This window comes from Balearica regulorum, chromosome 16, assembly GCF_011004875.1.
Source record: "Balearica regulorum gibbericeps isolate bBalReg1 chromosome 16, bBalReg1.pri, whole genome shotgun sequence".
Classification (NCBI taxonomy): domain Eukaryota; kingdom Metazoa; phylum Chordata; class Aves; order Gruiformes; family Gruidae; genus Balearica; species Balearica regulorum.
In genome coordinates this window covers 9631127-9648024 of record NC_046199.1, presented here as the reverse complement: position 1 = coordinate 9648024, position 16898 = coordinate 9631127, and the positions used below count along the sequence as shown (strand labels likewise).

At 41.9% G+C, this 16898-nt stretch overlaps 1 protein-coding gene across 3 annotated transcripts in view; it reads right to left on the bottom strand.

Annotated features, from left to right (window-relative positions):
- Positions 1-503: 503 nt before the first annotated feature.
- Positions 504-16898, bottom strand: part of DNAJC5 (DnaJ heat shock protein family (Hsp40) member C5) — a 34636-nt gene continuing 18241 nt past the window's right edge. For 2 of the 3 annotated variants that reach the window (XM_075768764.1, XM_075768765.1), the window contains 4 exons: positions 12576-12708; positions 9978-10191; positions 8369-8540; positions 504-7620 (listed from right to left, as the gene is read on the bottom strand). In XM_075768764.1, coding sequence (XP_075624879.1) covers positions 7517-7620; positions 8369-8540; positions 9978-10191; positions 12576-12682 — 597 coding nt within the window. In that variant the 5' untranslated portion in view covers positions 12683-12708 and the 3' untranslated portion in view covers positions 504-7516. Of the gene's footprint in view, positions 7621-8368; positions 8541-9977; positions 10192-12575; positions 12709-16624; positions 16749-16898 lie in introns of those variants that run through there. The other variant, XM_075768766.1, reaches the window with a different exon arrangement.

The following is a 16898-nucleotide window of genomic DNA, read 5'->3' as shown; positions in this document are numbered from 1 at the left end:
CTCACAGCAGCCGATGGCACAGCTTTCGCTCATCTTTGCTTGTCTCCACCAGCAACACCAGGAGCAAAACCAGTCTCTGAGGACATCAGCTTCTTCAGAAAAGGGTATTTTTACTGCAGACACAGACCTCCACCGAGGCAGGAGCAGGCGGCCCCATCCCCAGCACCCCACAATCGTTTCTCGCACTGCCTGGCAACTCTAACTTGAATTTACACCCAAATACCTGCCGCGGTCTGGCATCATACAAAGGTTTTTTGCCTTTAATGCTCAAAAAAATGCCGGGGATGGTGGGTGCAAGAAGGGGCAGCTGCATCCAACCGCAGAGGCAGAGCCCAGGAGCTGCCGGGCACCGCAGTGTGCCCAGCCAGGCGATGGCAGGAGACGGGAGAACTCTTCCACGTCCCACCCAAGGCCACCACGGCCCCGCTGCTCGGGGTCCCGCAGACCCTTCCTCTTGTGAGGAGTTCCAGCGTGCAGGTAAGGAAAGAAAAAGGCGACGCACATTTCTGCATTGAAAACATTTATTTTACAACAGTGGTTTCAGATAACTTAGCAATCTTTATTTTAGTTTATATTCAGACATACAATACACAAATTACCATGCTAAAACATAAAATAATTCCTTCTGCCGTAACTGCGTGTATGTACAGGAGCTCAGTAGTATCGAGTGTTACAATCCACAAAGTTCAGACAGCCACATCTACTTACATACAACTCCAAGTATGGTCCTTTAGTAACATAACAAAATATATATATGTCTATATTATAATTGCTTTTCAGATGCATTTATACTTCAATTGTGGGGTTTTTTTGGTTTTTTACAAGTTCTTTTTCTTTTTTAAAGATGGGCTCCCCCCACCCCGCCCCGGCCGAGGTGAAGTACAGTGCAAACGCAGAACGCATTCTCTCCCGGCGTCCTGAGCTCCCTCAGGCTTCATAAAGAGGCCAATACAACCAAACCCCGTGATGAATTACTTAGTTCAGGGCCTTGCTCACATGCAAAATTAATATAAACCGCCTTGGATGTCTGCGATAACACAAACCAAACCATCCGCACCCAGGCCCAGAAAAGCGGGCGAAGGTGGGGACGACGGAAGGAGGAAGGACAGCAACGGGCTCAGGTGAAACGCATCCAGGCGAGGAAACATCGAGAGTTTGGAACTTGGCAAACCTCAGAGTTCATCTACCGTGGACACAAACAGAACTCCAAACGTGTAAGCGATAAAGGAATCCCCCCAATATTCCCCCATTGTGCCATGCCACAGAACCCCCCGGGGTTGTGCGTGTCGGGCAGCAGCCCCTGGAACAAAACGGCTGCGGAGGGCTGGCCGCAGGCTCTGCCTGGTACGAGTGGAAGTGAAGTGGTGGTACTCACACACACACACTGGCCACAATCCTTGTGCCTTCACACAGACCAGTGCCCAACTTCAGTTTTACGACTCGCAATAACCCCAAGTCCTCGTGAATCCAACCCGCAAGCACTGTACATTGAGAAACTGGACCAGACTGTGCAAACACGCCACATTATTCAAGTTCACTTGAGCAAGGAGGGAAGACCTCGGGAGCAGAAGATTGCTTTTCCTTTTCAAACAGCACAGCTCTCCCACTTGTACTATCCATTTATTTATACAACAGGATCCTTCCACCGTTCCCTTCACCAGTCATTTCGCCTGACAAATCTTGTTTGGTTTTTTCCTGCAGCTGAAAGGAGAACACACAATTCTGGACACACAAAACTGGCACCTTCCGCTTGTCTGGCTGAGAGCTCACAGCACTACTTTGAGCCAAGTTTCACATTTTTACCACCGAAGAAAAAACAGCAGCAAGTACTAGGTGCACATCTGTTGTATAAATATATACATATGTGCATATATACATACGTACACACACATGATGTTGCAACCCGAAGCCTACAGCGCGGGTTTGGACCTTGCTCTGTGAGCTCACCGAGTCCCGCTTTGGGGAGCACGACCTGGTGAAAACTACTGTAAGGGAAGAACCCAGATCAAGGTGTTCTCTTACACCTCCAGCGATGAGCGCATCCACCACATTTCAAAACACCCCACGTACCAGCCTGCGCAAGTCCAAGTCATTCCAGAGATGGCCCCTCGTCCTCCTCGTCACGTTGGGCTTCTTCCCTTCCTTCCTCCGAAGGGAAGCTGGAACAGGCAGAGCCCAGGTCCAGCCCGAGGGGCTGCGGACAAGGGGCCGCTTGCAGAATTCAAGTAGATTGTTAAATTTTTGGAAATTTTTGACAAGCAACCGCTCACAGACTGCAAGAATACACCCACGTGGCTGGCTGTGCGGGAAAGGGAGCAGAGAAGACAACAGCACTCGAGAATGAATGGCCATTTTATATAAGAGCTTCCTCTATACATATACATATATATATATATAACCACCAGAAATTCCCAGCATCTATCCTTTTAACAACAAAATGAACTGTGCATGTAACGTTGGCATTTGATTTCCAAACGAAGGTTTGTCTTCCAGATTTATGGCATTTGGCTTGTGCAAACGTCAAAGACAGACAGCTTCCCTCACACAGTTTCTTCTTGTAAAGAAAGCATCTTCTTGGAAGGAGATGGGAATTTCAGTCTTGCCGAGTCCCAGATAGCAGGTAAGCCTCCCAACGCAGGACGTGGAGCAGCCCACTGTTCTTGCAGGACTTGAACACTGACAAATTTCCTGCCACCTTGTTAGCTATCAGTTACATTTCTTTCAAGATATTTTAAGCAGTTGTTGAGTGGAATGATACACTACAAACTAGATGATTTCCACTATAATACAGAGAAGCAGCATCAAATGATTAAGCATGTTAAGTTTATACTGACCTTACACTATAAACACTTGTACTGGGGGGGTTACGTTCAGTGCTCTAAGATTAATGCATATTTAAACAGCATCCAGAATTATTAATGCGAGGCAGGGGCTGCAAAAGTCTCCCTGACCACCTTGCAAGAATCTCCTGTTAAACATGACGCCAATATCCAGTTGCATCGGGTAGGAAAAACCTGCAGCACAAACTCATTTCCTAAATTATATGGAAACGTCGAGAACACCAAAGGGCACCGGACAGACAAAGGGCAGAAAGTAGTTGAGAACAGCAGGAACCTCTCTCAAGGAATACATACGGTACGAACACCCTGATATAACCCCCCCGCAAAAGCACACTGATGTCTTTCTGCACCACACAACGCAACTGCTTTATGGACAGGACAGGAATCTTCCCAGTCAGGCTTCTGCCCCGGTTACACCTGTAGTGTTTATAGGGGTGACAGGAAGGGTTTGGAAAACTGCGCTCCCCCAACCACGGCACTGCTGCAGGACTCGGTATTTCTCTATACCGTGCTCCAGCCTTCCTCCTCAGCAGGTTCAGACCGCAGGCTGTGCTCACCCAAACCCCGAACAGCATCACGTTTTAAGAACACTATGAGCACTAATATCTAAAGCAGTTTAAAAATATTACAAATCTAAAAATAAGACTAAAAAGGTAACATGGCTCTAAAACATCACTGTGTGGAATCAGCAGAAATCTACACCCTATTGCCACTGAGGTTTACATAAACAAATGTATATACAGATAAATATTTAAGAATTTCCTACAAACATCACTAACAAAATGAAACTGGCATTTAACAGGTGCAATGCCCCTTCGTTCACTTCAAGTGAAGCGTACAACTGGTTGTACTACAGTGCATTAGGGATTTCCTCATCCCCAGGGAGGACAGGGCACCGCAGGTCCAGCACCAACCACCTCCTCCTCCAGCAGCTCTGCCGCAGGCAGGAGGGATGGATGGTGCCCAAGCCCTCTCTGCAGCGAGGCAGCAGCTTTCCCTCCTCACCCTAAGCTATGGATGGCTCTCGACGCAACACAACTCAGGAATAAAGTCAGTGGTCCTTAACACCAGCCAGCAGAAGGTCTCCTGATCAGATTCTCGCCGATACTCCTCGTCGTCAGGAGGAGCTACAAGCGCTAAGAAAATTGGTGCCGAAGAGGTTCGATGAGCTAGATGGAGGTGGCCGATCTACTGAAACAGAGGCCTCAGGCAACTTGTAAAAAATGATACAACTTTTAAGAAACAGCAACGATAAAAAATAATCAAAGCTCAAGTTTTCATTCTGGCAACACCTGAACTGATCAACTGTGCTCAGGTTTAGTTTTGGAAGGAAACATTCTGCACATAAGCCAGACAATGGGCTGCAGTGCCTGCAATGCTATGGTACTGCAGCTCCGGCGGGGACACCACAGCTCCATCCGCCCAAGCTCAGAACTGCTGAGCTCAGATCTCTGCACCAGAATTTTAATCACTATTTCCAATACAATTTTGCATTCCCTAGGATTCAACTTGGCCATTTTGAAGTGCAACTGGTGTTAGCGCAGGATACTCCTGTACCTTACCTACAGGAGCAGAAAAAAGGTGGGCATTAACCTACTTATCTTCCAATTATACAAGTTTTGTTTTAAAGCAGCAATGTTTAGATAGCTTTCTTATACAGTTCAAGAACTACATTAATACACAATAATCTTAAATTCAGAGATTATAGAGCAACATGGGCAAACTTAAAACAGTTTCAAGAACCATGAATATTCATCTACAAACGTGTTTTCCCGTCATTCCCTGTAACCGGGCTCTCAGAGTAGTTTCCCTTGGAGCATCTAACACATCATTCTGGCATGTAACAGCACACAGACTAATTTACTATCCACACACCACCCACGGACACATCTGAAAGAAAAGCAGTCTCTCTCAACCCCATGCCTTGCTCAGCAAAGAACTAAACCCACAAATTTATCCTGGATGTCACCTTTTCCCCAGCAACACGAAACACGGGTAACGGTATCACCTCTAATCCTCATTCCCTGCCCACGTTTTGGTTCCGGCTCCAGGAGCATTACACACCTCTCTGGAGCCACAACCTCCCACCAGCCTTTCTGGTACAGGAGAAGTAGCCTAGAGGGGTTAAGAAGTAAGAGTATTATTCCAAATTAACACTGACACCCAGCCCCCAGCATCGGGGGTCACAGATGTTCCGCAGCGGAGCAACCACCAGCTTTGTGTTACCCACCTAGATGAACACAGGGAGATGGAGTAGGAGAAACTATGGTACAAGGGAAACAGCCTTTTCCTCATTCATCCGAATCACTCTGACCAACTATGCTCATTTACAAAGCCAAAAAACACCCCAACACTTTTTTTTTTTTTAAACCAAGAACATAATTTACACAATTTTAACCAGTGAGTTTTTAGGGGACAAAGCCTGCAGATATTCAAGCATATTCCAGTGTGCAGTTCAATGTCAAGAACAGGCTTCAGGCAAAATCTACAAGGACAGCCAACGTGACATTACTTTTTTAAGCCTAAAAATCGCTTTTCATTCCAAGGGGTCAAACAAAGACTTTAATTAAACAAGGACCTCAAGCCAAATCATACACAACTGTCCTCAAGGCCACCCAAGAGAGTTCTCCAGACTGAAAAAGTTACAAGTATCTTCCAGTAAACCACCAAGTTTCAGGTCTACAAGGACTACTGACGAGGAAGAAATGACTTAACAAGTGTGCTACTGAAATCTAGCCAGTTAATTAAAAGTAACATTTCTTTTTGAATTTTTGGGACCTGATATGCTATGGAAAGCATGCTTATTCGCAACAAGCTCACATGCAGGCAACAGACGTGCTTGGACCAACAGCTACAGGAAAGTCTGACTGTGCAAACATCCCCCACTTCGCATTTTCTTCTACCAAGGATGTTTAACATGGTTTCACGTCTGATTTTATGTGCTCCATCGTTTCCAGCTCATGCAAAGATAGCGTGAAAATACAGAACGATTCTCTGGCAGGAGAGTGCCCTTCATTTTCTGATGGTTTTCTTACAGACCAACAGTGCTTTACCCCATTCAAAAGTAATACCTGGACCTTGTAAAAGAGCAGCATGACAGACCTTCAAAGCAAACGCCACGTGGAAGGCTACAAATAGCCTCCACAGAAATAGGTGAAAAATGAACAGGGGAGACGGGGGATACAAAAGACAGCAGAGGCACTGTGATATAAAACCATATAGATCGAAATTAAAGAGGCTGTAATTAACTGCTAAAAGTGCCAAGTGTAGGTTCTCTGGGATCCTGACTCCATAACATCTAAAGCAAGATTATTAACAACAAAATATACCAGTAATTCAGCTGCTGCCTAAAATGATTTTTAAACAGTTAAATTTCAATAAACCACAGTTTCTAGAACAATATTCAAACATGATTTGGTTTCAAAATAGCACAGGAAAGCTTTCAATGGTTTCCCCATAGTTGTTCTGAGGAAAAGAAAAACACCGGTGTAAACACATCTAAATGCAAGACAATGTGCAAATTGTACAATATAAACACAAAGAAAGGTGTTTTGTTCTTAAAAATCCATTTAAGTACTCCACAAAGATATTCATGAGAAAATTAAAGGGCTAGTGTATTATAAAAGCTTTAAAAAAAAGACACATAACAACCCATTTGTCTATCAGAATCTCAAATTATTAGAACACATTTTTAAAACCCAATTATTTTTTTTTAAAACATTTATGCTGTTGCCCACTGTCTGCGTTTTACTCGCTTGTTCAGTGAAAACCAATTAACCAGTTTCACTTTAAGATTCTCATGCATTCAAAAAAAGCTGCACTATTTGGTCTTTAGCATTTCAGGAAAACGACTGAACTCAAACCAAACCAGAGTTGTGCTTGAAGTTAAAATCCCACCGCCACCACCAAATAAGCCCAGTCACAGCTGGTTTTGTGGCAAGCTACAGTTTGCGGTTACATTGTCACTGAAGATCGCCTTACACGTAAAGAGCTGTTTTTACCTTTCAAAGATTGGAAACTCTCCCTTTTTTATTTTTCAAGGTAGATTTATTTAAGCTGAGAACCAGCATTAGAGAGAACTCCAGCTCTGCAGGACTGGCATTTTTTGGTTCTTGGCTTTGTAAACTTGCTTAGATAACAACGCAGGAATAGAAGGAGGAATAAAAGAATTGATTTGTTGCACTCAAATGAAAATCGTGAACTTTTAAAGGTCTTCGACAGCTCAGCTGTACAGAAGAATGGTGGCTTCTGTGAAACTTTTTAAATCTCATTTTTAGGCCAGTACCACTGCTTAAAATGCAGAATGTCTCCATCACACTTACATTGTGACAACTCAATACATTACACCACAGACATTTAACATAACTCCGTACATGCTATAAAAAAAACAGGAAAAGAAAAGGAAAAAAAAAAAGGAAACAATTAAGACCGTAGCTAAACTGCTTTAAATACTGCATGCTACAGCACTTCACGTATCATCAAGATACGACACTGAAAGGTGACAAAAGGCTGAAGGGATTACAAAATATTTTCGGCAGGTTGGAAAGCTGCCTTCTTACTGTGGCAGAATTATTCCCCCTCCCCGTTCTCTACTGCTAATGTTCATGATTCTAGTGCTGAGTTGGCCATGTATTTTTTTTTTTTTTTATCCATTCTAATTACAGTGTTTCCTTAACTTAATTAAATCCATCAGTGTGGTAGCTGGGGTGAGAGTCAGCTGTGAGCTGGGTCGTCTCTGTGGCGGATGCTGGCTGTATCACAATAGGTGCGTCTGAGGCCTCTGAAAAGCGAGACAAAAGGCTTAGCACACCAAGGGGGAAAAAACCAGCACTGTACGTTTTAGTAAACATAACTTACATCTCCCTACAACACTTTGGTAACACAATTTTACACTCCTTTAAGAACATGATGTTATTTACTGTTTTTCAGTCTGCACACAATACCATTTGACTCAAGTCTACTCATGGAACATTTATTATATTTCCTTCTTCATGTAAGAGCAGCTGATCCTCGCCCACCATTCAGCAATGCCCATTAAAATATGATTGGAGCATACACAAAGTTCTACAATTTTTTAAAAGATTGGTTTAATTCTACAGAAATAGCATTATATTAGATATAGCTACTAGGGTAGCAGTCCCTTTTCCTTTACTCCTGACGCAATTAACACCACTGCCTTGAGACTGCCCATCCTTTGGGGTGAAAGAGCCCCTTTCCACAACCAGACATGTCTGGCTGGTACGCTACTCCAGAGAGCTGGGAAGGAAGCCCAGTGATGGTCGTCACCTCCTGCTCTGAAGCTGACCCCACCAAGTTCAGAGAAGACCCTCTGGGAGCTTTCAGCAACTTGATCTCCAGTGTTAGTATTACCCACGTAACTCGTGCGCCACAAGTAGCCCCTGACCATCATCTACAATCAGAGACCTGTGCTGATCTCGACAAAGCAAGCTCTTCTCCTCAACCAGCACACTCAGCACTCAGTCAGAGACTGACGGTCATTCTGGAGGTCTCACAGCGTTTTTACCTACCCCTTTCATCTGATTGCAACTGTGCCTCCAAGTCCTCTGGAGAGACGTAGTATTCCTGCTCTTCACCTTCAGGAGGTTTAGGTTTACACTTCCCACAGCAACAATTACAGCAGCAGCACAGACAGCAACAGCAGTAGCAGCCTGTGATGAGCCCACAGAACACAAACAAGGCCTGCAGAGGACGGGAGACAAAGAAATATTCATAACCTGTGCCTACCATGCCATGACCACTGAGTTTGTGAGACTCAGAAATGGAAACCAGAGACCAAAACCACAGCAATGTAGAGACAGAACTTACTACCTACAGTTTTATACACAGTCACCAAGACAAATTTAAAAATATGTGAAAAACTGGCTATGGCTCTCAACATGTTACACTAAAGTGAATACTGCCAACCTGGTTTACTTGAAGAACTCCTATAATTTAGGTTTAAGTGGACTAGTCTGCTATATCTGGAAGAAGATACAGGTCTAAGAAGTGTATCTGTGTTAAAATCCAGAGGTACAATAGTTTAGGACAGCTTGTAGCTTGCGTAAGTAACCCTGGAAAAGATTTACACTAGCTAGTCGACGCACAGGTTGCGATGTACCTACAGCAGGGACTTCGACCTCCCCAAGGCTGTAGGCATGGCTGCAAAGCTCACCGTGCTGAAATTCGGGGTGCTGAGGCTAGATGCTACCAATACGTGAGCAGGGCAACCCACAGCTCAAAGCTAGCCAGCTCTGCCGGGTGCTTATCACAGAGACAATGGGCAAAATTACAATTTTTGTAGTCATGCTGTCCTTTACTTACTACTTTCTGTGCAAGCAGACTGCAATCACATGAACTGTGAAATGCAGAAGTCTGGACATTTTCAGTATGAGAAATGTGTAACGTAGGTTTTTTGTACTTTTGAGTAAATGTGGTGATTTTAAAATGTATTACTTAAAAAGATAAAGGCATATTACACTTAAAAATAATTTGAGTCCAGTAAATACAATAATTCCTTGGTACTGACAGAAGACTCCTAGAAGGCATCTGTACAATAATTGTTAGATCTACTGCGTGCATGCAATGCTTTCAAACAGCTTTTTGCACGCATTTGTGAGGAAACATGAGCTTGCAGTGTAATTCTGGTGTAGTGGGGATACTCCTTCTGCTTCACAAGAAACAAGGATGGGCAAATGAACAAATAACGTGGAGTCGCTCAGAAGAGCTGAAGAAGCGACTTGTGTTCAGGGAAGCCCCTGAGTAAGTTTGTAAGCATACTTGTAAACAGGATCTCCCACGTGAGCTCAAGTTCACAGCCAGCACTCATTTTGCAAAATCGTTTAGCAGATATTACCAAGGAAAATAGCCCCAAAATCCTCATCACTTTTAAATCCACTAGAAGGGTCCAAGTTTCTCTTAATAATGTAAGTCTTGCTTATTAGCAAGGTCTGTATCACTGAAAGATAATAGAAAAAATACTTCTGAACTAGAGATTGCAACACGGTAAAAGAATGTTAATTACCAGGCATCAGAAATTCGGCAATTTCCAAAAGTAAAACCAAACACAACTATCAAATGGAACTCTTTAAGAGTTTTAAATGTCAATCCAGACTAACTTCTCTTTGCATTTTTATTTACCTTTGCCCACCAGCTGGATAGCACGAAGTACGTGTTCACATTTTCTTCACCAAACTGCTCTGCTACATACAGACCCAGAGAACCATACTTATCATAAATGTTTCGCTTTGTGGCATCAGTTAATATTGCATGTGCGTTATTGATCTCTTTAAATTTTTCTGCTGCCTCTGGATTATCAGGGTTTTTATCAGGATGATATTTCAATGCAAGTTTCCTGCAGAAAGAAAAAAGAGATTGTTATAGATTAAAAAATAGGATTTGGGTTCCTGTTTGGTTTGGGGTTTTTTTTTATTCCACAGCCTGTCACTAAGGGGAGACTTTCAAGTTCCAGTTGGTTTCATTCATCTCTGATTCAACTTCCCTGACGATTCTTCCTTAGATGATAACAAAAGGCTACAGCAGTGTCCAACTTAGTTCATAGGAATGACTTCAGACTGTTGGATTTGGCTCTCAGAAATGCAATGGAAAAAAAGAGATATTGAAGAAAAGTAGTACTTTTTTTTTTTTTTTTTTTTTACCCCCTCAGCTCCAGCAATTTCCACGGGTAAGTTTTGCTTCTGCTAAAGCAAAAACCAAGGTAACAGAAAAAAGACACACCACAAGTCTAAGATACAGTACCAAAGACCAAATAAAAGCAAGCTGCCACAGCTAATCTGCAGTGTCTGAACACAAAAATAGAATAGACAATCACTTGTGGTTAATTCACCAATTCCTGTACAGGAAAAAAATACTTTTCAGTTCAAGGCTTGCTAGAATAGAAAATGCTTCAGAGTTTCGAGATACCAGGAAATCACAACGTGCCTCCCCTAATCATGCTAGATCTCTTACAACTAAATGACAGCAGTTTACAGTCCCTGGAGGTCTCTGAACATAGCACAAAAAAATCAGATCAAACATTGATAAATTTGCTAGTTCTAGCCCAGGCTATTTATGGAAATCAGTAGAAATAACTGGCCAAATACCTCCTTATAAACAAAAAAAATGTGCTCCCAAGTAGAAATATGATACAGAATTACATGCTAACAGTTCTCCTCCACCAAAAAAGGTATTTGTCCTCCTACAGAAAATTACCACAAAGCCCCATATGTGAGAAATACAGTAGAAGCCTGCAGACATTTACATGACAACTTTGCAGTGAGAAATATTTAGACAAACATAAAATAAAGATTTGTGCAAGCATACATTTGGACATGCATGCAAATATATCACAGCGTTCAAACAATAAATTGAGCGTGCACTTGAAATACTCAAACTGTAAACGATGTTGCTCAGTTAAATAACATCCAGGGTTGCCACTAACGCTGTAGCCTCAATGAAGACTGAAATAATCACAGTTTTTGTAATTAGAGGGAAGTTATATAAACTCTGAAAGGGCTTAGCTACTGTCAGGCTGCAAGAGATAAATATTTTTCATTTCCTACACATACACAAAGCCCATTGCCCACAGGCCAGCAAACGATGGTCAAATGGAATGAAAACAAGAGGTGTCAGTTCTCCTTTTGTAAATAAGCAGCAGAGGAAACAAGATCAGATGAAGGTTCAGGTAAGTATGAAGCAGCTACATTTCGTCCGAGGATCTAGTTGGGTTGTTCCTCCAAAATAAAAACTGTTGCAGGTTTCCCCCCAAGAAGGCAATTTATTTTCCAGTTGCCAAGGCTTGAAGATTACCAATTCAAATTTCCACTTAAAGGTTTTAGGAAGACACAGCAAATTTTTGAGAATCTGTGGACCCAGTTTATTCAGACATTTCACACGGTAGCTCGCATCAGTACTAAAATGTAACTTTGAAAGGGAAAACATTTGGTAAATGTTAAAGACTAAGAGAAAACAACTTTGAAAAAGAGTATCCTCATGTAAAGATTACTACTGACCCCTAGTGTACTGTTAAATATATTGCCACTTGTCAAGTAGTCTACAAGACCATAGCTCAATCTTAAGGTGAAAAACCATTTGTATTTAAGCAGATTTTGGGGGAATGTGGAAAGGAAGGATGTTACAGGACTCGTTTGGTTTTATTTGGTCAATGTGAAGCTGTTTCATGTGTCTAACTCCAAGAAATGAAATAAAGTAAAAAATCCTCTTTTAAAAATAGTAACTCTACATAGAATAAGAAATCTTCAATGGATTTTTTAGAAAAAAGTAATTGTTGATACCTAGTTTTCATGTTTATTTGCAGCTTTAATCTATATCTCACTGTGCTAGAATTGGAAATGATGGACAAAAGGGCAATACTGCACATCCGTGGTCTCTGTAAGCCAGAAACGAAGCTACGTAACACTAAGAATTCAACTCTGATCACCCTGTCTTAAAACTGTCCAACTTCAGATAAAGGCCTTTCAGATGATAATGCATATTTGAGAATTTAACTTACTGGAGATGAGATGTAAAAATTTAATAGCACTTTAATACAAAGCCTAGGCGTGTTTTCAACATCAATTTCTGCAAGAATCAACCATGTTTACACCTAGTTTTCTCACGTTTTTCTTGCAAAAGGTTTAATAAACCAATTGGAGTTTGTACATAAACATGCCATCTGTTGAACACTTAACTAAAGCTATTTGCGCTATTAGGCAACACGTGTAAAACTTGAATCTTTACCTGTATGACTTTTTGATATCATCTGAAGTGGCGTTCTTGTCCAACCCTAGCACATGGTATAACGATTCTCCAGAGGTAGAGAGCGAACGTTGCCTCTGGTCTGCCATCTTGAACCTGAAGAGAGAACTGGCCCCTGCCAAAAAAGAGATTAAGAAACGCTTAAACAAAGCAAAACACAGATCTCATTAATAACATCAGCCTTGAAACCAGAATTTCCACGTGAAAATTCATCTTTCATAAGGTTTAAATGTGCTTTGAAAAGGAAAGACTTTCAACATATGTGGAAGTTAAAAAAATTATAAAACTCAGTGAATTATCAGTGAAAACAACTCTTGCATTTTCAGCACCCTAGAATCACTGCTCTATACATTCAACTCTTCTTGCCAAAAACCCAAAATCAACAGCTGAGGTATAGCTATGGATACGTACTGCATATACTATATACACAGAAAGCTACGCCATCTTCTTTCTTAGTCTTAGTATTGCGATAATACCTATAAAAACCACTTGACAACAGAGAGGTTGCTATTACCTTGAGGCTGCCTTTTTGCATCACACTTGCATAGAGGTCAGTTATTTTTGCATTTTCAATTGCAGACATGCTGTTACATAAAAAAACCTCAAATAAACCAAAGCTCCACGTACCTCCCAAAAGCCCAGCCTCTCATCTTATCGCTGACACCAGGCTGAGCAGAATCCTTTAGACAAAACCCAGTTTGACTAGGCATGGGCATCCCACTATGAAAGAGGGAATGCCTGCCCACTTAGAGAGGAGATTCCCCCCCCTCATAATTTAAAGTCGTGGATCAAACTTTTAACATGTGTTCTAGTTAAAATCATGCTACTTGAACACAAATTAACCTCCTGCTCAAAATTCAAATGTGAAAGACCCTCAGGTCTTCCCTGTGCCTTGCCACGGACAGATATGGTTACGTCCTCTAACATCCTGAGGAGATTAGCATTTGCCATTCTTTAGCTGCAGAACTGCAGCAAGGATGAGCATTGAAAAGACTATTGGCTATTTTTGGATTATGTCATTACAGTTAGCCTACACCAGATTATGTAGTCTTTGAAAAAGATATTTTAAGCACCAGACTCTCCTAGTTTAACCCTTTATCTTATCTAACAAAGGTAATAACTTCAGCTTTTAAAAGCCTACCTGAAAGAAATACTCTCAGACATCACATCTTGCACTGCCTGGTTCTTGGTATGACCTCATAGTGTTGATACGCTTCACAAAAAACACAGTTCAGATTGTACCAACACAAGGGTATCGTCACGTTTGTACAAGTGCGACTAGGTGGCAAGGATTCGAATAGACATTGCAACTTCCTTGTTCATCTCAGAGCCTACTGCTAACTGTCCAACTTTATGGTAGTTGAACACTGGGCGCGATGACCACTTTCTTTTACTGGAATACGCCGGCTAAACTAGCAAACTCTCATCTACTTTCCGTCTTTGGCAGCTCTGGTAAGTTTAATTAAAGGCTACCTAATAAGGAAGCTATAAATTATTATTAAGAATAACAAAAAGGTCTAAAACCTAATGCTGTGGTTAAGAATTCAAAATACACTCCAAATCTGGAAGATGCATGTGTGGGTAGGGAGAGAAAAATCTTTTATTTTCTTTTAAAGTATACTGTTCAGCTACCAAAATGTTTCTGCATGAGAGGAAAATTACTGAGTGTTGTGAGACACAACACAAGTAACTTACTTATTTGGGCACAATCTGACTCAATGAAAGGAAAAAAATATATTGCAGGAAAAAAATACCAAATGCAGGAATACACCATGCACAACCCTCCGCGACAGCCTTTTCCCATCCGCAGCTACGGGTCAACCTGGCCGCAGTCTCCCAGCCCCCTCCACCCGAGCAGTCCCAGTGCTGAGGTCAAAGACTGATGATCCTGACGTCTATCTGGTAATCTAGCTAATCACACGGCCCTGCTCCGACCGCTGCCCTGGCTCCCCACGCGGCTTCTCCTGCTCTCCAACCACCGCCACCACATCTTCGCAGCCTCCCCAGCCCAGGGGAGCGTGTCTATCGCTACTGCTCTTTGCCAGGGACCCGTGGGATTCAATCTAGTCAGGGGGGAAAAAACCCCAAGCATCCTAGTTAAGATTTTAGGTGTTAATTTAGGTCTTCCAAAGGTATTGCTTCAAACTGGAGCTTCGAGGGCATTATGAACATTTGTGTTGTTTAAAAGTCTGTAGCTCTACTTAGGTGTTACAAGCTTCCTTTAAAATCAATCCAACGTGCTGTTGGTGCACAGACGCTGCAGATCACAGGTCTCTGTTCTGCTTAATAAAATCTCCACCGTTAAATAAGGGCCAATTTGTTTAATAAAAATGAATTCAATCTGATCCAGGCTATGTCTATCAGTCTGCAGGCTGCCTGTCAAGAATAAAGACAGGCACAGGAATAAAATTCCACACTGCTAAAATCTTTAATCACTTCAGTCTGAACAGTTCAGGGTATCTTGAATTTGGTATAATGGGGCATTTGCATTTATTTTTCAAAACTGGTACGGAAGGGGACACATGGGCCTCGGCAGAAGAGCAGAGGACAAGGTGGTAATGGGAATTCTTCTGGGAAGCTTGTTATTTAAGAGAACAGAAGAGTATTATTACTAGGAATGCAACCTTTGGCTTTTCAAATATGAAACAGACAATAAAGGTGCAAGTTATTTAAGTTCAGAGTACTTCATAAACCAGGATATTATCTATCCTACTGTTTTTACAAGTGGCTCTAATTTGCACTACTGAAAGCTGCTCTGTATTTTTAAAAAGTGTTGTATTCAGCAACAACAAGCCATCTGCTATGCATTCTAACCAAGGAGGATGCCCTGAAGAGGTTTCTCTCAGAAGGCTCCAAAGAAAGGTAATCCCCTGGATTAAACAGTACAGTTTTTAACCATCTGTGTACCAGAATATCCTATGTTAGTCAGCTTTACCAGAAAATGCCACTGTTTTCAGCATGACTGGCTCAGTATAATTGGTACCACCTTGCAGAAAAGACTTGGATTAAACCTGATAGGTTATATGGAAGCCAGCATTAACATTTTAAATACATCAATAGTAAACTGAACCTTAGAAAGAATAATTTTCTTCCTAGCTTCCCAAAAGAATCCTATCAAGTTTCATAAAACTGGTGATGTCTTAGTTTCTGCCAGGTCTGCTGACCCTTTTATAAGTTGTGTTTAGCTCATTAAAATGGCAAACTATTCTTACAGTCAAGAAAAATGCATAGTTCCCTGCCAGTTTAGGGAATTCAATACTCACTGAACATCCCAATGAATGCCAGCACCAAAAAATGGTGACAGCAGATCAGGCGACCAGATGTAGGGAGGGAGGACTAAAACTTCATCTGACCCTGCCACAAGCTGCAAAGAATTTAACTGGAAAGGGGCAGCGAGGGGGGATCAAGTTTTCCAAGAAAACATGTTTAGCTGCGTGGCAGGATGGAGGGTGGAGGTTACGACACTGCGCACACAGGGAACAGATGCTTGTAACAACACTGAATCACAGCAGTCACATCCCTGCTAGAAAGAACCGCCTTGTAGCAGTGATGGAGGGCTCATTCGATGGACAGTATCGACAATATCTCAGTGTTGTTGGCATCCAACAGCAGGCTAACAACAGCACTTTTAATTTCACGTCAAGGCTGAACCATTACGTATTTATTCATTAACAAACCTGTGGGAACTGTCAAGTATCAAGTTGCTTAAAATATCACATATGCAATTAATTTTGTGTATTTTCCCACCTAAGTCACAAAGGCACAGCCACTCACTCGAACTTCCTCAATGGAGGAAAGACTGCCTTCTAAAGGAGTTACAGCTGTTCAGCTGCACTGATAAAAATCAGAAAGCGCAGAGGAAACCAAGCAACATTAACTTTAAAAATACTACTACAGCAGGACACTGGGGTACAACCTTCACCAGAATTTTAATGTCCTTAATACCTGCATAGTCATAAGGTTAAGTTACTAAAAAATTAAATTAAAAAAAAAAAAAATCACCCCATGAATGCATGTGCCAATGCACAGACCTTTAAATACATGCTGTTCACAGCAATTTCAGTGAAGTGTATATCTTCAATGTAGGGAATCTGGCTGTCCACAGTTGTTCCAAAAAGTGAAATCCCGCTGTAACGGACAGAATCCACCGCCTCCTGACATGGTAAATGATACTTACCCCCTAGACACAGGACAAGGGCGGGTCATTAATCTTAATGGATACTCTCTATGCAAACTGCACATTTGCAAACGAGTTTGGTTGAAACCAGAAGAACAAAACAGCTTCCCAGCCTTTCCATACATCAC